Source organism: Barbus barbus, assembly GCF_936440315.1.
Source record: "Barbus barbus genome assembly, chromosome: 15".
Classification (NCBI taxonomy): domain Eukaryota; kingdom Metazoa; phylum Chordata; class Actinopteri; order Cypriniformes; family Cyprinidae; genus Barbus; species Barbus barbus.
This window is the reverse complement of record NC_136743.1, coordinates 12757341-12779151: the sequence shown is the minus strand read 5'-3', so window position 1 is coordinate 12779151 and position 21811 is coordinate 12757341. Positions and strand designations below refer to the sequence as shown.

At 36.2% G+C, this 21811-nt stretch overlaps 2 protein-coding genes across 4 annotated transcripts in view; both read left to right on the top strand.

Annotated features, from left to right (window-relative positions):
- The first annotated feature begins 668 nt into the window (after positions 1–668).
- Positions 669–3568, top strand: LOC306881511 (uncharacterized protein). Its single transcript, XM_079435656.1, has 3 exons — positions 669–829; positions 1117–2077; positions 2189–3568. Exons 1-3 carry the CDS (start codon positions 743–745, stop codon positions 2362–2364), a joined length of 1224 nt encoding a protein of 407 aa, XP_079291782.1. The 5' UTR covers positions 669–742; the 3' UTR covers positions 2365–3568.
- A 2167-nt stretch (positions 3569–5735) lies between these two features.
- LOC306881175 (sodium- and chloride-dependent glycine transporter 1-like) overlaps positions 5736–21811 on the top strand; it is a 62831-nt gene continuing 46755 nt past the window's right edge. The window contains exons 1-2 of one of the 3 annotated variants that reach the window (XM_079435109.1): positions 5736–5922; positions 13959–14214. In XM_079435109.1, the coding sequence (XP_079291235.1) occupies positions 14185–14214 (30 nt within the window). In that variant the 5' untranslated portion in view covers positions 5736–5922; positions 13959–14184. Of the gene's footprint in view, positions 5948–10182; positions 10485–13958; positions 14215–21811 lie in introns of those variants that run through there. The other 2 variants (XM_079435110.1, XM_079435111.1) reach the window with 2 other exon arrangements.

Sequence of the window (21811 nt, the reverse complement as noted above, 5' to 3'; positions counted from 1 at the left end):
GAGAAATTAATACCTATATCAGACAGATGAGATCAGGTCCATTTAAATACGAATGAAGCGGTGAAACTCGCAACAATGTAGCTGGTTTATCGAAACTTTTGGTTCCATGTTATATAAATTGTTTTATTTTTAATTTAGCATGTGGCTTTTATTTTTATCTTGTTTTGTTTTGCATTATTTACCACGCACCTTTAATATAGACCCTATAAATAATTTATACGGATTATTTTCAACACTTTTTAATATATATATATATTACCAATATTGTTTAAACGGCCCTCCAATAAACAAGTCCCATCGAGCAGGGGGGTTGTGGCGCCCCCTTCAGAACTCAGATAACACTCAGAATTCAGAAACTGAAAGAAGCTTGGGGGGGAAATCCAATAAATCACAAATCCGATAGGCTATAGTATTATTTGCATTAGTTAAATTATTTGGATGTGAAAGTGTTTGTCGTTGAATCATAGCCTATGACTATGATGTGAACTGAATTATCATTAATTAATTAAGTAAAGGTCAAATTATAAATTGTGCTTTGACAATATTTACATGTTGTTAAGGGTATAGTCAGAGTAAACCTGATAGGCTACAACCTGAGCAACGTCACGAGAGCACGCCCCGCGACATTCAGACCCTCCTTATAATGGGACAGGTAATCAGCCAGTCAAAGGAATTAGAGACGCGTTGTCTATCTCGGACTGAATGAGAGTGAACAGCTACTGAGTTCCCTAACATTTGCAACATGGCTCTTGCAGATGCGATGTTGCCTTCGATAAATACTTTTGCAAGCAACCAGATGTTAGACGAAAAGCAGTCTGCAATTGTTCGGGTGAGTTCAGCTTTTCATTTAAATTTAAGGTATAGGCTATTTAAATTGTAGGCTAATATGCAGCTTTTGAATTATGAGGGAATAGTATAGGTTATATACGTTTTTATACGTTTCTGTTATTGGTAAGTAGAGCTTAACAAATATAAATCGTGTTCGTATGAAGAAGAAACAGTAGATCGCTATAGTGCTTTCGTTAGAATTGTTATCGCACTGTACATCAGCAAAAAAAATGACTGTGACTTTATTATCTGAAGAAAGTCTTAACCGAATTATTATTTTTTCTTCAGGACTGGAAAGTTGACCCAACTAAATCTAGCGCGACAGTTGGAGACGTGAGACCCCTCATCGAGGTGGAGTTCAGCATTGTTGAATCTCCAACTTTGGCCAAAGACGAGGATGATCTTTCCAAGTTTTTGGATCTGGAGTTCATTCTGTCCAACTCTGTTACGTCTGACAACGACAACTCAGCGCAACAGCCGCCCGCCTATTCTCTACCGGAGTCCCCAGAAAGTTGCAGCACCGTGTATGACAGCGATGGATGTCACCCGACGCCGAACGCGTATTGTGGCAACACCTTCAACGCGCGTCCCGGTCACAGTCTGGTAGCCGAGTTGTTTACTCCGGACTTGAATTATCACGGCGACTCGCATGAATATAATTTGAAAGGACATTTAGACAGGCTGGAGTACACTGAACTAAGGGCTATGAACTCTCGAAACCAGGCACATGTGTCCAATTCTAATAACGTGGGATACAAAATAAAAAGTGAAAACCACGAGCAATCCTGCATGATGGTAAACGATTACGTGGGCCATTATTATGGACAGCAGCAGCACCAGGCTTATGGGCATCACGTGCAACAAGATGTGCCTCGGGACATTTTAGGGAGGAAAGACTGCATCCTAACAGAGATGAACTCTCACCATCATATTGACATTGCACATCAACAGCAGTTCATAAACGGCGCGTCTTTTCCACCTCAGTACGCCCAGCATCAACAGTATCACGGACATTATAGCATGTTTAGCGAACCATTGCGGGCAAATCACCCGGCCATGGCAGGTGTGATGCTGACTCCACCATCCTCACCCCTCCTGGGATTTTTAAACCCAGAAGACAGCAAGCCAAAACGAGGGCGTCGGTCATGGGCACGAAAGCGGACAGCGACGCACAGCTGTGAATTCTCCGGATGTGGGAAAACGTACACAAAAAGCTCCCATTTGAAAGCGCACATGCGGACACACACAGGTATGTTGCGGAGTTTTAGGCTACATGTTGTTTTAACTTAATTTCTCACTATAAAATGTTTAACCAAAGTTTGTACACAATAGTAAATGTTTTACTCTGTTCTGTTGACAGGCGAGAAGCCCTACCACTGCAGCTGGGAAGGCTGTGGCTGGAAGTTCGCCAGGTCAGACGAGTTGACCCGTCACTACAGGAAACACACCGGACACAGGCCGTTTCAGTGCCACCTTTGCGAGAGAGCTTTCTCCCGCTCAGATCATCTGGCTCTGCACATGAAAAGGCACATGTAAAAAAAAAGAAAAAAAGAAGAGACTATATGTATTTTAAACGACGAGAGGATTTTATATTGTTAAGACAATTCCTATTTTGGGACAGCAGTTATATGTGAATAGCAGTAAATGTCATTTGATTTAAATTATGACAGTATTTAATAGAAGGAGATTCTTGTTCATTTAGAAGGTAAATTATGTAGTAGCTACTTTCTCAGATGTATAAAAACGGGGCAGGACCCACACTTTTGTGAATATTCTCGATTTATACATTTGTATTAAATAAGGGAGTATTTTTTATTTTTTTTGGATTTTCAGATGAATTAAACGCATTGTCCTTTTTGTACTCAGCCTTTTGTCGCATATCCTTATTCTTCTTATTTTAAATATGGTGAGTTACCACCGGAAGGGTATTAAAACCTGGAACTATATCTACGCAAAGAACATATAGCACAAATCATTTTTACTCCACAAACTACTGGGTAAAATAAGTAAAGCTTCATGTAAATTGATAATAGAAATGTTAAAAATATCAGATCAAACGGTCTGTACTCTTCATATATTTATATTTGTCCATTTAAAAATACAGTCTACAATGTAACTAAGCCACCTTTCTTACTGATAGGCTATACCAAAACTCTAAACTCTATCTAAAACCAAGTATTAACTTATCTAACATCACCATCATTGACAACAATAATAATCATCACAAACGTTGTGAAAATAACTTAAGCTGTTCAGAACACAAATATTCCCTTCATAATGCATTATGTTACTGCTACTATTCTTGAAAAGCTGCTGTATATCGCCCTCTCCTGTCTGGAAATAGGCAGTTAAGTCACATAATGTCATATGGTCAAACCAATGGAAGATTATCAGGTTATTTAGACTGACCTGACTTTTATTATAAAAAAAAATATGTAACTGAAATAACCAATTTTTACAAGAGGCACGTGTGTCAGCTTATGATAAAACAAATTGTCCATATCTACTACAAAAGCCAGAAGTTCAGCAATACCTAAAAACTATTCAAGAATGCTGTTAAATGTATTGATGTAAAGTTTTTTTTAATTATTATTACATATTTATTTGTTGATTTAATTTATTTAAGTGTTATTTTGTGTCTTTTTTTCTGGCCTCTTTCCTTAAAACTGCCTTTATATACTACCTGGCTATTTTTGTAAAATTGTAAGAGACTCAATAAAGAGAAAAAAAAATCTACAGCAAAAGCTTAGTGCAGTCTCCCTCTGCTGACAGGAAGTCACACTACATCAAAACACCTTGCTTTGTTCAGTTACATCTCGAATTAAGAATAATTACTTTACATATTCAAATACATATTGAAACACAATGTCAAAAGACATTTCAAGCAATTAGAACACATTACAATGTCATACAGGTCATTCTGTGTCAACTCAACCCAATAGGCCCTCTGCTAAAAAAAAAAAAAAAAAAAAAAGGTTAATATTTTTTTCTGGTGAAAGAAAAACACGAATGAAGAAGAACGCCTAAATATGTTATTTTTATGAATGTATAGTTAGTGCCCAATTAATTGGGGGTTACAATTATTATTTTGATTTGGAGCCAAATTACAGGTGGATAAAAATTTACTTTAGAAAGATGGCAGCATCAATATGTTATTAATACAGTGAGTGGTAGGTGTATTAGTAAAATGTGTTGACTTTAGCAGTCATGCACAGTTCCCAAAAGTTTGCATGCCTGTAACTCAAGAAGTATTAAAGATATCTTAACATACTTTGATTTAAAGGATGTTAACCCCCATAAAACAATGGATCACTCACTAAATATATATCCATGACATTTAATATTTTGGCTTTCGACACTTTTTGTGTGTTAAAAAATATTAACAAAAAATATTTGTGTTAAAACAAATATATATATATATAAATAAAATAATGAGCCGGGGAAGTTTGTTTGATTTGACAAATAATTACCCTATTGTGTTTAATTAGTCACTTGCTAAAGTTTATCTGAAGGTATCAAGTTCTACCACGAGATGGCAGTCTTTCCTTCACTTTGTCTCTGATATTACTCCTGCTGATGCAATGCCACGCGAAGGACTAGTTGAGCACACACTACTGTAACAAATATGCTGCAAATGTTCAGAGGTACTGGTGAGCAAGATAAAACATATTCATCTAACTTTAGGCTATAGTAAGAATTAATTTAAATAACTTTACATAAACTATAGCCTATTGCTCCCAATTTTCCCAAACATACTATAAATGTTAAGATTACTACTGAACTATCTAATGATTATGAAACAATGTTGGCGACAGAAAATGCAACATATTGGTCTCTCAACATTCATTCCGTTGACGCTAACAAGCAGATTCCTATTTCTATGAAGAGATTTTATGAGCTGTTTACATTAGTGGAGGACCAATGACTACAAAGGTTAAGCTATTCTAAAAGTTTGTGCAAGGTTAAAGCTGTCATGCACACACTGGTGTGTACCTATCAAGATAATTTAGGTTAAGGCTTATTTAAGTCATAACTACCTGTATTAAACGCGGAGTCATTTAGACGACTCTGCATTAATTGTGTTTTTAGGCCATTTCCTCATTCGAGTGGTAAACTAGAGGGAGCAATGAAACACCTTGTATGTTACAGCTGTATCACTCAGTAATCTTGTATGTTGTATGGCTAGCATTTGTTAAACCCACCGCTACACTGCGCAACGGCGCTTGAATGGGGAAGCGTGTGTATCCTCCTTATATCGTCTTCCAGCATCATTTAGGGAATAAAAAGGTAAAGACTACGTGTCCGTCGCTACATGTCATTATTTCACCCATGATATTCATTCCATGCTTACATAAGTTGTTGTGTTGGCTGCGAGGTTGCTATGCGACATGGCATTATGTTTAAGGTTGGCAGCACGCCCCGTTTTTTTTTTTTTTTACATTTGTCATATTTGAAAGCATTCAGAAGCCAAAAAAATAGCTGAGGTATTAGAAGTACCAGTCTAATAAAACTCCCCGAGGTTTATTTGGGGTACATCCGTTACTCAATGACAATCACAAGTCTATTGTTTACAGGGAACATCCGTCTATCAACCGCAGCAACACACGTGCTCAATACTACCGGTAAATGATTAGTTTGGCTAGTTATCTTGATCTCAGTCAGATCCTCTGTTAAGGTGACCGAAATTGGTGATATAATTTATTTTTATTCCGTCTATCATACGTTGGTTGAAATTATTTAAGAGGTAGCCTATTTTTATGTCTGTGCATTTATGCTCTGTTTTCAGGTAAGACTCAGTACGCTAGAACACTGCTTTGTAACTAGGCTACATTATCCTTGCGTCACTTATGAAAAGCCTTTAAACTATCTTAAAACTATATTCACGTGTTTGTGTGGTGGGGGTCTTTGGTCGAGGGGCGGGGCCACATGTGAACAGGGTGTGCTTGAAATATTGGAGGGGTTTAATAAAGAAATGTCCATCAGTTTAATGAGGTCGTGTTCAAAACTCTCCAGACGCCGTTACTCCTCTCAGACCATTTGCAACAGATCCACAGACAGTGCTATCTTCTGTATAACACCAAGGAGCCAGCGATGGTAAGACCAAAAAATACTACACGAGGTAACGTTAGCCTGTACAACCGAATGATTCTTCCGTATTTTATTTCATACCACTAGCAAGAAATTGGTAGATTTAAAGAGTTACAGATAATCAGTTGTTTGACTGTTTTAACAGTTAACAGCTGTTTAACTGTTTAATAGCTCCGATAGCTGTGGATCTGTTTACTATCGCTTATTATTCGTTTCAGCTCAGAACAGTAGCCTATTAATAACAGGATGGGTGAAGTGTCAGCAGTGATGCTGTTTATGCATTTTGCACCCTACAAGCTGTAGAATAATTACACCCTTTAATGTTATCTGTTTATTAGACTTCTCATATGATAACATTGGTATAGAGAACCTGTTGAACCTGTAGAATTTCTCCATGACACGCATGCGGTTAGAATTGTTCCAGTGGTTTAAAGTTGTGCCCCTTGCTTATTTTCAGTTTCAGTTTGAATGAAATGTTAGCAGTTTTATCACGCCTTTAAATTGTTTTATCAGGAGTTACAGTGTCTAGTCAGCTAGCACTCGTCGACTCTTACTACTTTAGGCTCAGACACTCATTGTTTCAGGGATGAATGTATACACTGTCTTTTTAAATAACATTAGATTAATCTGAAGAAATTACAGTAACCTACAGTAAGTGATACATTCAGCACAACATTTTGAAAGTGATATTTTTTTTGTGTACAAACACAAGAATCAATGCATGCCTTATATATTGTCACAGGAAGTTGTTACGCAACTTTTGGTTTACAAGTGTCCTGTAAGATTTTCATTTATTAAAAGTGACTTACAAATGAGAAATACTAGTACTATAATCTTACAAGATGGTTTTGATGTCATAAAACTAGAACATCTCTCTTAGTTTGAGTTTAATAGGCTACTTAGCATTCATAGTACCCTACTGTATTTAACCTGAATATGCTTTCCAGTGCTTTTCAGAATGATGCAGATATTTAGTTACACCACGTGCATAATTATTAGGCATGTTGATATTCTGATGATACTGTATATTTTTTTCCAAGCACATTTCACCAATTCCAAACCACATCAGTCTTAAGTACTACTAATTTTGTATTTAATCATTTAGTGATATATAATTGACCATGAAGTGAAAACTCATTATATTCAGGTGTGCAGAATTATTAGGCATGTTTTCTTTTACAGATAAAATGCGCCAAAAAAGAGGTTTAACTCTGAAAAGTCAAAAATTATTAAATCCCCTTGAGAAATATTGAAAACTAATGCAATACAGAAATTGCAAAATTAAGACATGACCAGTGGACAGCGGGATCAGAAAAACAGGTGGAGAAGAAAATACACGTTAACTGCAAAAGTATTAAGAATTAATGTGAAGAATTTGGTGTAAAACCCATCAGGAAACATTTAGTCTCCATCGCCACCATTTTCCAGAACTGCAACCTTACTGGAGTCTCCAGAATTACAAGGTGTCAGGTTCTCAGAGACTTTCTTGGGTAAAAAATCCTAAAAAATGACCCTTACTTAATAAGAATAATATGCTGAAGAATTGTAATATATATAACATAGGCTTTATGGACAGATAAGTTGAGAGTGACTCTTGAAGGACCAGCACCACATCCTCTTGTTCCACTGTTTGAAGAATTTATCTTATTTTAAAAAAAATCATCAGAATATCAAAGTGCCTAATAATTATTCATGTGGTTTATGTTATTTCAACATGTTCAGTTTTCTTTTTATTGTTAATTTTGTCATTCTGGCAAGTTTTGCTATTTCAAGCACAAATGTAATACTTCAAGATCTGCTGGTGTGTAAAACAAGAAACTTTATTCTTCTCCTTGTTTTTAAATATAGTGGTGATCGAAGAATTTGACAATTTGATCAATATGTAGTTGCTTCATTCTGCCATTAGGGTCTAAAAAAACATTTATGCTGCCTTTTCAATTTCCCAAAAAACAAATTCAGGAAGAGGCTGTATGTAAACAAATAAAAGACCCTCCTCTAACAGTTGTGCACAGGCCCCAGTGGAAATGAGGTTCACGGGTGATGTAATTGTTGTAGCATGCTTTGCCTGTGCCTATCCATCATGTTTAAATGCATGTTGGGCATGCTGAGATTATTTTTACCATTGTAGAGATGAGAAGATGTAGGATAATCACACAGCCACATGTGGGCCCAATCTGTGCGCAAACATGTCAGGATCATTTATAATAAAGCAGAGGAGCCCATAGAGGTGTGTCAAATTATGCGTTAAGTAACCACACTGTCAAAGCAAAATCTCTCTACCATACATGGTGTGGTTTAGCTCCAATACATAAAGAAAAGTGTCCTGTGTTGACATTCTATGTCACAAGCTGGAAAAGTGTACTTTAATGGGCTTTTAGTTTATTTGCTTTTTATTTGTTTAACCTTTCGCTATGTCGATAATTAAAAATTTATTTATTATTATTATTTATATTTCCAATGTGCAGTTTAGAGGTTAAAAGTCTGTGAGAAATCAATGAAAGTGTCCCTCCCCGCAAAGATCTATTAAATGTTATGGCCAGAAGACTTCGCCATACATCTATGCAAAGTTGTTATTACAGTGTGCAGTATTGAATACCAGGATGCAGCGGTTTGTGATAAATTCTTTTCAGATTACTTGTTTTAAGCTATTTAAAAATGAGCACAGCTCCTATAAATGTTTATGTAGCCTGGGAAGGTAGTTTTTATTTTTCACAATTAGTGCACCCATGCATGACCACCTTCATCAAACAGTTTCCGAAAATCAAAACGTTGAATTTCCTGGCCAGACAGGCTGTCCACCATTTGTCCACAGTGTAAAGTAAATGGGATTAAGTGGTTGTATGAACAATATTTCTGTGCTGGTTGAGTGAAAATTGGGAATGCCATTGTTTTTTTTTTTTTTGGTGTGCTGTCATGCTTGAACTTCCTAATGTTACGAACCAAGAATTTTTCCATGTAGCCCAAACATTGTTTTCCATGTAACCCAAATATGTGCATAAAGCCTGATAAATTCCCGTTAATTCTATCATGTCCATTTTCAGTAGTAATAACAAACTGATGAAGACATGAAACTGGACAAACTGCAGAGATGTGGGGTTAGAAGCAATTGGTGAGATTGTAAAAAGTAAATGAGAACTTTTGACAGTTTTTTTCCTCAGAAAAACACCACAAATCAGTAAACGTACCAATGTAGTAATTTTACCCATAGATATTTTTAATCTATCCATGTTGTTGCTTATGTCCAGTTATACCATATTATAAGATGTACAATATTTGCAGGGCTGAGTATTTTTGATTGATGGCTTTAACTCAAGAGTTGAACATTTTCCAGCAAATTGCGCAAAGTTTGTTATCTTAATGAATTTAGATAGAGAGTAACTTGTGTGTTTTAAATTCTCTGAAGATAACACTTGCAGATAGAATCTGTTTCATGGCCGAGCAAAAAAAATACAGAAAATACCTATGAAGAACAATTGAAAACCAGTAACCTTTCTTTTTGTTTGTTTTAGGAACTGGTTATATCCTATAGACAAATTTCCCTCTAACTATTAATCATCTACTGTATTGCTATCAGTTTTTTGTAGTAAGTTCCGGCAATGGTACTTAATGATAAGATATGACCAAATGCTACTTAGTGTCATCTACTGGATGAATTATAGAATACTTTAACAGAGTATACAGTCAGGGCCAAAAATATTGGCACCCTTGGTAAATATGATCAAAGAAGGCTGTGAAAATGAAACTACATTGTTAATCCTTTTGATCTTTTATTTAAAAAATTCCAAAAAATCAAACCTTTCATTGGATAAGAATTTAAAATGGGGGTAAATATCATTTTGAAATAAATGTTTTTCTCTAATACACGTTGGCCACAATTAACGGCACCCTTTTATTCCATACTTTTTGAAACCTCCATCTGCCAGTTTATAGCTCTAAATTTTCTCCTATAATGCCTGATGAGGTTAGAGAACACCTGACAAGAGATCAGAGACCATTCCTTCATCCAGAATCACTCCAGACCCTTTAGATTCACAGCTCCATGATGGTGCTTCTCATCAGTTCACCTCATTCATTTTCTTTAGGGTTCAGGTCAGAGGACTGGAATGGCCATAGCAGAAACTTGGTTTTGTGCTCAGTGACCCATTTTTGTGTTGTTTTTGAGGTTTGTGTTTGGATTATTGTACGGTTGGAAGATCCAAACATGGCCCATTGTAAGATTTCTAAGAGTCGGTCACTTATTGATTTTTGTCTGTTTGTATTTGATAGAATCCATGATGCCATGTGTCTAAACAAGATGTCCAGAACCTCCAGCAGAAATATAGGCCCACAACATCAAAAATACAGCAGTATATTTCATTGTACACATGGGGTACTTTTTATTCCTGTGTTCACCAAACCCATCTTGAGTGTTTGCTGCTAAAAATCTATTTTTTTTTTGTTTCATCTGACCATAGAAGCCAGTCCCATTTGAAGTTCCAGTCGTGTCTGATAACTGAATATGCTGGAGTTTGTTTTTGGATGAGCTAGGAGAATTTTTCTTGAAACACTCCCAAACAACATGTGGTGATGTAGGTGCTGTTTGACAATTTTTTGACTCCGAGACTCAACTATTTTCTGCAATTCTCCAGCTGGTGTCCTTGGAGAGTCTTTAGCCACTCAAATTCTCCTTCTCACTGTGCATTAGGACGATATAGACACACACCCTCTTCCAGGCAGTTTCGTAACATTTTATGTTGATTGGAAATTCTTAATTATTGCCCTGATGGTGGAAATGGGAATTTTCACTGCTCTAGCTCTTTTCTTAAAGCCACTTCATTAATTTGTGAAGCTCAATTATCTTTTGCTGCACATCAGAAATATATTCTTTGGTTTTTCTCATTGTGATGGATGATTAAGGGAATTTGGGCTTTGTTTCCCTCCTATTTATATTTCTGTGAAACAGGAAGCCATGGCTGGATAATTTCATGTTCATAATCACCCTGGAGTGCTCAAAATTGTGAATATGAATGGGAATTTACTTCAGACATATTTTACTAGGGATGCCAATAATTGTGTTTGAGAAAAACATTTATTTCATAATGATATTTCCCCCCATTTTACATTTTTATTATCCAATGAAAGGTTAGACTTTTGTGAATTTTTAAAATAAAATATTAAAAGGATTAACAATGCAAATTAATTTTCACAGCCTTCTTTGATCATATTTACCAAGGACCTGCTTTGTGTTATCTTTGTTGGGTGGAGTTGAGGAGGTGGAGTATATTTTTATCATGCTATTAAAGATGCTCAGTAATCAAGACCAAAAAGAGAAACATAAGCCTAAACCTTTAAATAGACTCTAGTGAAAGATGTTTTTTATTTACTTGGGAATTGGAAATGTTGCTTGTTGTTTGGTGTGTCAGATGACATTCGCTGTTAAATACTTGTTTTATTTTTTAAATTGTGATTGCCATGAAAGTAGTTTAATATATTTTGGTCTGGTCCAATAATGGGACTGTACTTTTATTCAAAATTATGACTGATGAATTATGGTGCAGTTTGTACCTCTACATAACAGGTTTTTAGACTTGCGTTCTCATTGGCTAGTCAGTCCAAGCTAGGCAAGACGCCTGTATGATTAGCCAGGGGTTAATGTCAATGAATCTGAAAAGAAGAGAGTTCAGCGTGTCAGTTTAAGCCTCTTTGGCAGGTGGAAACTGTCTTTTACAACCGTCACAGACAGCTAATGAGAGCCACTCTATGACCTGCCACAGCTTTGGAATGTAGACACTTATTTGGACACTTCAAGCAGTGTCTGCAAGGTGGCTTCCCAACTTCTCCTACCACATCCAGCTGGGTTTCTGGAACACTGCATTGTCTTCTGATGCCATACATATTAGGGGCATTCCAAAGGATGAAACACTAATTAACCTTGCAACTATTGCAGGTTCAAGATACTTTCCAGGCGTCAAGCCTTGAAAAGCTTTACATCTTAGAATTATTTTATGCTGCAATTACGGAAAATATTAATAATTTATAAAGCCATAAGAGGGACATTATTGAGAAATAATATTTATTCAAGTCATGCTCCACAGTGATCAGTTTTGTAAATTTTTAATAAATTAAAACCAATACATCTTATTATTATCATCTTATTATATGTTATTTTAAAACAACAACAACAAAACCTTACTTAAGATGACAATCATCTCAGCGCCAGAGCACCCTCTGTGGAGGGCATTATTTGCACCAACGGGGAACATATAAATGACCTCTTTCGTAGTGTTGAATTGCAGCAGGTTGAGTGGCAGCTCCCACGTGTTGAATTGGGTGTAATGGCAACTTCCTGTTGCCGCTAGACTTGACACTACAAGCCACAGAGAACTTATGACAGCTTTATATGTGTCATTCTGCTTTAATAAGATACATTAATGTTTAATGTGACCTGTGCATGTCGATAGCAGATAACATCTAGTTTCTGTTTTGGGTTCATTGAGGAATCGATATGGAAGCGATTGTTTGGTTATGTTTGTTTTTATTAGTGGGTGGCAGAAAAATTTACTTTTGTAAACCTGAACTCATAAATAAAGTAATATGCTTTTTCCAATATGGCTTTTATATATTTTTTAATTTTAGGCAATTATTCCAGAAACTAACCATTTAGAATAAAAATAATTGGTAATATTTATTATTTTTACTGTTTTTGTTGCCTTGCCTTCATTGGAGACTTTAATTTCAAAAGTACTAATTAGTTTTTTTCCATAGATAGCCCCCAACTCATTCAGTAAAGAGCACGTTTTATGTGATATGCAATAGATAACTCAATACTGATAAGAAAGCCATTGGTTCAGAGAGTTTGCTCTGCGTATCTCATGTCTTCTCTTGCTGCTTTTTGTAAATAAAAACATATTTTTGTGAAGGTCGAGGGGCTGAGGGATAGTACACTTGTCTCTTAACCTACTTTTGCCCATGCTTTATCTTTTCCCTGTGTCCAGTTTATTTATTAATTTTTGTTAAATTTATATTCTATTTTATACATTCTTCCTTGTTCAATGTTCCCATTAACAGAACCATAGCAGTAATTTTCCACTGAAATATTAGTGCATGTTCACTTGCCATAAATATGAGTGAAAGTTCACTCGTCCAGGCTGAGGTATTGATTTCAAATGGTTGGTCTGGAGAAGCGTTCACTTTAATTCAGGAGGAGTGATTGACTATGTTGCCTGGTGTCAAGATGAGTTGCTCACAACAACATTTATTGTGATTTAAGAGGCTCCAGTTGGTGAATTGCTGCTTGAGTCTTGGTCTTACCTGGTATAGCGTATATATTTGGTATAGTGAAGAAGCACAAGAAACTTAAACTTGAGACATTTCGCCATTTCCTAAGTACTAGTGTAGAATCTAAAATTAAGGTATCACTTGATTTTAAGGTGGCCTTTTTAAAAATTCTTACTATTATAATAGCAAGTATGCATACATGCAAGGAACCTAAACCAAACCCTAATCCTAACCCTACCCATATAGTAAGGACATGTAGTTAATTAATATTACTCAGTACTTAAATGTATAATTACACTGTAACAAGGACACTTTAAAATAAAGTGTAACCAAAATGAAAGCTGTTCATGTGCTACAGTGTTGTAATAAAACAGAAGGGTTGTATGTGGGAAGTTGTCATAGTGTCTAACCAATCAAGAATATAGACAGTTTGTTACATGATTTAGGCTATAGGTTAATTTGGTAAATCATTGTTGTTTTCTAGAAGCTTATGTTCTTTACCTATCTGTACTGTAGCCCTTTGTTTTAGATATTTGCTGAAAATACTCAATCTTTTTATCCTGGTTTACAGTATAAGCATCCTCTACATCACTTCTCAGAATAATTATAATATCAGACTTTTACAGTCTCATAAACTCCAGCCACACTCCCAGCCAGCACACGGACAGTGTTATCAGCAGTTATGAAATGATTGTTTTAGAGAGAGAACAACACATTTGGGGGCTAATAGTTGTTTTTTCCCCCTCTTCCTCCCTCCTTCTCCCTGTCACATGTTCCTTTCACAGCATAGAAAAGTTCCTGGATTAACGCAGAATTAGCACAAAGCAGAGACGCCACCTCAGCCCAACATTGCAACTAGCAGAGAGAGTAAACGGTTGAGGAGAAGCAGTGTGCTGCAGAAACTAAGACGCATACCCCAGCAGCTCAAGACGAGTTCCAGAGAGCACAGAGACAGGCCAGGACGGGCATCATTCCGGAAAGGGGACCCACACCGAAGAGAGCTTCAAAAGCATGGAGGAAAAACAATTTTCTGGCATACTGGTGAGTCACTCTTGCATTTTGTAACTTTTATTAGAAATATTTCCTTTCTTCCCTCCCATGTACAGGTTTTCATAGTTATATTTTTATATTAGATATTTTTAAAAGTTTTTAAAAATGTAAAAAGTTATGTGTATTTCTTAGTAACATGACCTGGCATTTTTTTAGTGTCCATATAAAAATTACTTCTCAAGCAGGTCAAAGCATTTTGGATCAGGCCACAGTTTTTAAAATCTAAATTGTTTTATTTTTTAATACACTTTTTCCTGTCAAAGTGTAGAGAAAATAGTTAATTGTTTCAAAGAGCTTATTATCAGACCTTAAACCGAATTTTTCTAATAAAGACTCTCAGGAGTAGGAGAAATGCCCTTGCAGCTTACAGATATCTTTTAACTATTTAAATCAATGAAGACATTTTTCCAAATGATTGTGAAAGCAATATAAACCTGGAATTTAAAACTGTATATGCCTTCTGGGTGAGGCTTTTAAACATTGTTTCCAAACCCTGATGGCAGTGTGAACTGATGAGACAGTTGCGTAGTAAAAACTGTTGCAATACCGTAATGCAAGAGTGACGGTCAGGGATGTATGATGTCTTCTAAATTGATGTGAACACTGGCAACACTGGCACAATACTTGAAGTTTTTTCTAAAGAACTTAATTTCTGTAAAATAATACAAAGAAGATAGATTTTTGATGTGATTATTAGCTTCTGAGTTTTTATTTTAAGATACATTATTGGTGTTTCTAGTGTTAATAATGGTTAATTTCCTGAAGTAGGCTATGTTTGTCTGAAGTGTCAGTGGTTTGTGTGTAGCTACTGTGTGGCTATACTTTTTTTCGTGGTGAGTTATGTTGTAGTCTCTTGTGTGACTTTAGTTGTGTAGGTGTGTTTCTGGTTTTGAGCTGTGCTGTAACTAAAGAAATAGTATATAACTGCTAAAACAGTTTTCTCCATTTAAACCAGTCTAATTTTTTTATTTTTTAAAAGTTGTGTCACCTGAATACATAAAATGAGAATTATAACAGAATGTTCTGGTACAATTTTAGATTTACGTAATTATGATAACAGTATTTCGACTGGATATGGAAATATAAGGAATATGTTGTGAACAGGTTGTAAAGCTAAAAAAATCTTGCTGGGGTCCAATAGTAAATAAACCTTAGTGGTCCATCCCCACCCTTGTTGATGGGGATCAAGTTGTAATGTTATGAGTACTGTCTATCTCTGTGTTCTTATAACTGTATTGTCATGTGCTTTTAGCCTTGTATTGTGTCCTGTACATTTTGTACATCTAAACACGTTTATTTATTTTTGTGAATGAGCGTCTTGCGGATGGAATACATCTGATTTGATGCTTCTAGCAAATTTATGGTAAAATTCACATTATTTTTCATTGAACGTCTTTATTTATGTATATTTTTTGGTGTCACTTGGTTAAATCATAATCTTAATTTATTATTTTTCATTGTTTTTTCTTTTTCTTTCAAGGTTGTTGTTTTTCCGATGTTTTTGCCCCCCATAGAGAGTTGCATTAACATTCTGGCTTTATACTTTTTCGGCACCTTACCCTGTTTTTTTGTGGCGAGATGTGCTTTTGGCAGTCAGTGACATTCATTAAAAGTCACTGTGTCGTGTGCAATGTTGGGGAGTACAGAAGTTTGGTTGGCTCTCGTGAAGGGAAAGAAGATATTGACCGACACATTTGTTTACTCATCACTCTAAAGGACTTTTACTGATTGCACATCATTGGACCCAAATAGTTTTGTACGATATATGATATCTGACCAAGTGGAAGTGCGTAGTACCGTAATAGATGGTTTTTGTGTGCTGTCAAAAGGCATTGCTTGAATGGCGTTAAGTCCTCTTTGTCTCCAACAGAAGCTGTTCAGCTTTAAGAATATCCTGACGTGTTGACAATAAGATATTGACAGCGTAAAGCCCATTGTTACCCTCTGACAATGACAGTAGAGAATGTTAGCACTGCGGTAACCCAAAACATAATTAGAGATGAGTAAAATAACATGAGAGGAATTAATGCTGGAGCTGTCAGACATTCAGAAGCAGTTGCGGAGGAACTGTTGATGGAGCTGTGATGACCCTTTGCCATACTCGCTGCTGCTTCTGTCACGCTGGCAGCTCGCCAACCTTTCCCAAGGGCTGTTAATCTGTGCTGCTGTCTGTGAAGTGGAAATTAAATGGAAACAAATTTTGGATCCCGTAGTCCCTCAGCATGCTGGGCTACTGCTGCACGTTTTAACTCTGCTTTGTGAGCTCTCAAACATTTCAAAGCACAGGTCAATTAGGTAGCATTAAACAAAATGAGCAACATTACATACATAAATGTGCTTTCTGTTATTCACAATGTCTACGGACCCTACTGAGCGGTTTCACTTTCACATGACATTCTAAATCAGCTAAAATTTTACCTCTTATATTTAAAATTGAAAAAAGGGATTGATTTGAAAGGCTTCACATAAGCAGCAGCTGGTTAAGGGTGACTAATGTGCACCACATAATCAGTGATCCTCATGTGAAGTGCATGAGACAGTTGATTCCTATAGACTTCTGTGTTCTAATACAAGCTGCTATTCTGCTAAGCTTATGATGTATTACTTTTAATGAGCACAAAAAATATATAGCAAACACGTGTATTGGGTGAAATTTAAAAATTGGTAATTAGAACTATTTTGTTTGTAAATTTCAGTATTTAACGATTATTGTATTCGTAATGATAATTATTGTATTGAAGTAAGTTAGTATAATAAGAAATGATAGAATTATGTTCAGTCCATTTAATATTTTTCTTAAACTTGAAGCAATGCATTTTGGGATTGCCCTTTCTGTGTAGGATAACCATCTTTGTAATAGCACACTACCATGCTGCTCTAGCTATTTCTGCAGTATATATTAGACACAAATATTAACATTAAGCGGTTAAACATGGTGGCAGCTATAAATAACAGAATTTAAAGGGATTATGCACTCAAAAATGAAAATTGTCATTTACTCATGTTGTTCCAAACCTGTATGACTTTTTCTTTTGAAGAATATTTGGAACCCAACAACATTGGAGCCCATTGGCCTGCATTGTATGCACAAAAAAGTACTAGACATTACTCAAAATTTCAGTGTGATACAGTTTAGGAACAACCTATGAGTGAGTGAAATTAAATTTTAAAACTATTCCTTTAAAACACCTAAAATGTCTATTCCAAATTTACAAGCGTTTGGTGTAGAGCCTATATTTAAGTCAGTCTAATTATGAGATGTTGCATCATTTTTAATGAATTGCGTTTTAGTGAATTTTTTTTTTCTTTAGCTCATAATCCAAAACCTCATTTACAGGAGATGGGCATCAAGTTCAAGTCCGTGCCTAGGTCAGAAGCACTTATGTAAGGAACATATTGAGCTGTCACTTACTCACATTAACTACAGCATACACATCTTTGTAGCTGTGCAACGGTAGTGCCTTCAGGGGCATGGGAACAGATGTGGTTGAGCAAAGGGGATGTCAAACATGATTTCTGTCTGTGTTCAAGGCCCAGACTGTACTGTCTGTGGAGCGTACCGAGCCCACAGAGAAGGCAGCCACCGTGGAGTATGCACAATTGGAGGACAAGGGCCACCAAATGCCAAACACGTCCACTGCTGCGATTCCTTTAAAAAAACACTCCCCTCCACTAAAAGGGCCCATTGAGCCTCAGCCTTTAGATTTCATTTGAAGTAACCACTCAGGCTGAAAATTTCGTTTTTCTGTGTTTCTTCCTCTCGCCTTTATATGTGGAGGTACCCCTATTCTACCCAGGCTAAACACAAATACTGACCAAGAAAGAGCCACTTTTTCTCCTCGCTAGCTGAAATTATGGACCACAGTTTAGCATTGTGTTCCACCCACCCGGCTTCCTAAATCTTCTTTTATTAATATTATTTTTAACTGTTGAATTTAAGTCCCTCAAAGCCTTTTCAGCCCATATTTAGGTAATTTGTTGCGCTTGAACCCGACCTGCTCCCCCCGTGGCATTGTGAATGGGAGAAAAAGGCATGGGATGAGGGGGGGTCCGCTGTTCTCAGGGTTTCTTCACAGAACCGGCCCCTTGACCTATTATTTATCATTTTGAAGCTCTCCATGTTGAAAGATCACAGCAACACAACCCCTGCTTTTGTGTTGATCAGTTCATGCATTAAATTAAGTGCCAGGAAATCCATAATAAATTCAGAGAAAACACAATTTCACACACAAATGGGAATTTGACACAGAAATCAGAGTCTTCTAGTAGTCTGAGTTCAAAAACGATGCTCTTTTCAGAGAGTTTTGAGGCCTTGTGTATTTTTTGACCTGCTTACATGACCTAGATAGTTCTAAATTGTCATACCTCATCTCTTTTTGGGCTGTATTAAATAGTAAATAATGAAAATTACATATGTAACGTGACCTCTGTGTGCAAGTGAATGGACCTCACTTCGTGCCTCTCATGTACTCCTGACAGAATGCCACAGACAACCTTTAAACTTCAGGGATTTTCAGGGTCTCTGGCCTTTCTCAATACAAAGATGGCCCTATTACAAGCCAACAATACAATTAACTATAGGGGTGTAATGGTACACAAACATGACGGTTTGGTATGTACCTCGATTCTGACATCACAGTTTGGTATGTTTTCAGTAAAGCAGGTAGGGGTGTGCAATATATACCCAGACAGCAACATAGTGTTGGCCCAGATCCGGCCCACATCTGGCCCGTGTGAAATCTTTCTGCCATCTACTGGTGGTTTTAATTTCACATTTAAAGTCTATTTTCATTTTTAAAAATCATTTTAAATATCAGTATTCAGTGCTTTATGTTTAAAATGTCAAAAAGTATGCATTTCTAACTGGTTAAAGCACTCCATGTCCCTCTGAGCTGCATTAAATCGTGTGTAAATACATTTAAATGTCACTTCAGATGCAAGTTCTGCAAAGATTAATTTTAATGAGACTGGTTTCATTTGTTTGGTAAAAACCTAAATGTGTGTTATCTTAATTGACTGATTAAATGTAACATTTTGACTCAGAAGATGTACACTTTTAGAAAAAAAATGCTTTATTAAAAGGTAAAAATCGATTTAAAATTGAATAGATTAATCACTGATGTGGACTGACCACACAGAATATAAAGAATATCAAAAACTGCAGCTGTCCACGGTAGTCACTTTTCTGGATAAACCTTAGCTATGGTTCAGTTGGAAGTTGTCGCCAGTGCTGCCCCGTGAGCGCGATGTCTGACTCTTCCGGCGCAGTGTCGCCTCTCTCGGCATCTGTTCTGTACAGTGAGCGGCAGAGAAGCAGCGCATTCAGTTGGCTGTACCGCAGCAGACTCGTACAAAATGAGTACAAAACAGCGTTTCCAAGCACCTGTCGCTTACTGACCCTTTGGAATTATAGATATGAGCATAGTAGTTCGTCTGTTAATATTATGCACTTTTTAAAATTTATTTATTTTTTTAATTTGTTACTCAGACACAGGCAGTGCGCTGCATGAGACAAAAAAAAAGTAATATAGCCAAACCCACCGCATAGCCACTCTTTATTGTAGATGCATGTTGATTTTATCAGACGATGTCACGATTATAAATGAGAGTGACTCTGGTTAACATGTAGGCTATTAATGGGTCGTGTTTAGTCACTATTTAGTGTGGAATATTTCTACAAAATTCACTCATCATGACTGTAAAATAGAGCATTATAAGTCAATCTACTGCAGTATTTCCTCTCTCAGTTAGTAAAAAATGTGTTTAACACCCAGTTATGCATGAAAAAACTAAAATAAAAATACGATCACATACCGTGAAACCAGTAAAATTTAGAAAAATACCATGATATGAATTTTTGGTCATACCGCCCAGCAATACTACCTCAGCATATGCTCTAAACTATAGGGAGCCCTTTTACATTACTATGAGGTTACAATTAACAACAGAGCCCAAACTTAAATTCAATTACTATTTATTTTAAAATATAATAAACACTCAACTTAAAAAAAAATGAATTCCTAAGAAGTGCCACTAGTGCCAGTGGTTATGAAAAAATTTCGGTACGAATACTGTTACACACCTAGTTAACTATTAAAGAACTAAAAATAAATAACAAATAAACTTTTTTACTTGTTTTTTTTCTCAACCTCAACCACGGCTTGACATACCGATGTCACTTTTCTAATTGGCCGATTGTTGAATCCACGTGAGGCGAGTCAAAGTCACATGTACCTCAAGTTCATTCTCCGCTATGGCCCCATATGTTTGTCGAAATGTGTATGTTGTGTGCTTTTTTCAGCCTGATTTGTGCCCAAGCCATTCCTCTGAGCCCCATTCTCCCCGGAGGAGGTCTGAGCTACACGCTATTTATAAAAAATTAGCAGCTGGGGCCCTTCCAGCCAAATTAATGGCGGCTGGGGGGGAATGGGGGGATAATCATGAAGCTTCAGGTCAATCCAAGCGTTGTAAATTGCTCTTCGGTATCCCGAAAGCCTTTGGACCAGGTGGACGTAAAAAATTCTCTCTATTTGCCCTATACACACACAAACACACACACGCCAAAGGAACTGGTCAGGAAGTCGTTTTCAGGCGAAGGTTCATAAATATGTCTCTGTGTTGCCCTCTACAATGGTCGTGCCAGACTGTTCACTGACTTCCCTATGTAGTGTCTGGCCAAACATTGGCTTAGATTAAGATTTACTGTGTTACTTCCTGCTGTACAAAATAAGGATTTCCGTATGACAAAAAGAGACCGATACCCCTTTTAGCATGATTATGATCACAGTTGAAGCGTAATACATAGCGAGAGCATATTAAGTTGATTTGTAGTGATAGACATGCATTTGAATTCATTATGATGTAATGGGAACTGGTGAAGAAAACGCTCATCGTATTTGAATTATTCCGTTATTAGTAGCCAATTATCTTAAGCTATTGTACATTTGAATGCTTTTAATTGATCAGTGAAATTTCAAATAGACCTGTGTCAGAGATTTGTGAGTTTTTCATTCTTTCTATTAATGTAAGACAATTTTAGGTCATGACCACTGGTTGACACCGTCAGCAGCTTCCCTTTTTGTTAGCGGAGTTCTACTTTTGGGGTGTCTCTTAATTTAAGACATTTTGTAAGTCACATTGCATTCAAATGATTTTGCAAAACAAAACATTAGCAAATCTGACCTTTTAAGGATATTACATAATTTAAAAAAAATTATATTATTTTTGTTAACCATTCCCATTTGTTTTTGCTAAATTATGACCACAACCATATCAAATTGAATTAAGTTTACAGAATTTATTGTCATAATACTATTTAACATTTTAAAATAATAAAAAAAATCACTCCTGCTTTATGTGCAGTGATGCCAATGATGTCCAAGTATATATCTTGTCAGCTTAGTTCTCCATTTCTGTTTTGACTTTATATAAAGTTTAGCAAGGTAGTTGCTAAAGAAGACCATTGCCAACCAAAAGTTGTGTAACTGATTGTGTATTTATTATTATGAAGAATGGTTCCTTAGTTTGCTGTATATATTAAAGGGATAGTTCACACAAAAATTAGGATTCTTTTTACTCACCATCATGT

Excerpts from the sequence above, each read along its gene's own strand:
- LOC306881511 (XM_079435656.1), top strand. The coding sequence starts at position 743 with ATGGCTCTTGCAGATGCGATGTTGCCTTCGATAAATACTTTTGCAAGC. Across the intron at positions 830-1,116 it reads AGCAGTCTGCAATTGTTCGG|GACTGGAAAGTTGACCCAAC; the intron begins GTGAGTTCAGCT and ends TTTTTTCTTCAG. Across the intron at positions 2,078-2,188 it reads GCACATGCGGACACACACAG|GCGAGAAGCCCTACCACTGC; the intron begins GTATGTTGCGGA and ends TTCTGTTGACAG.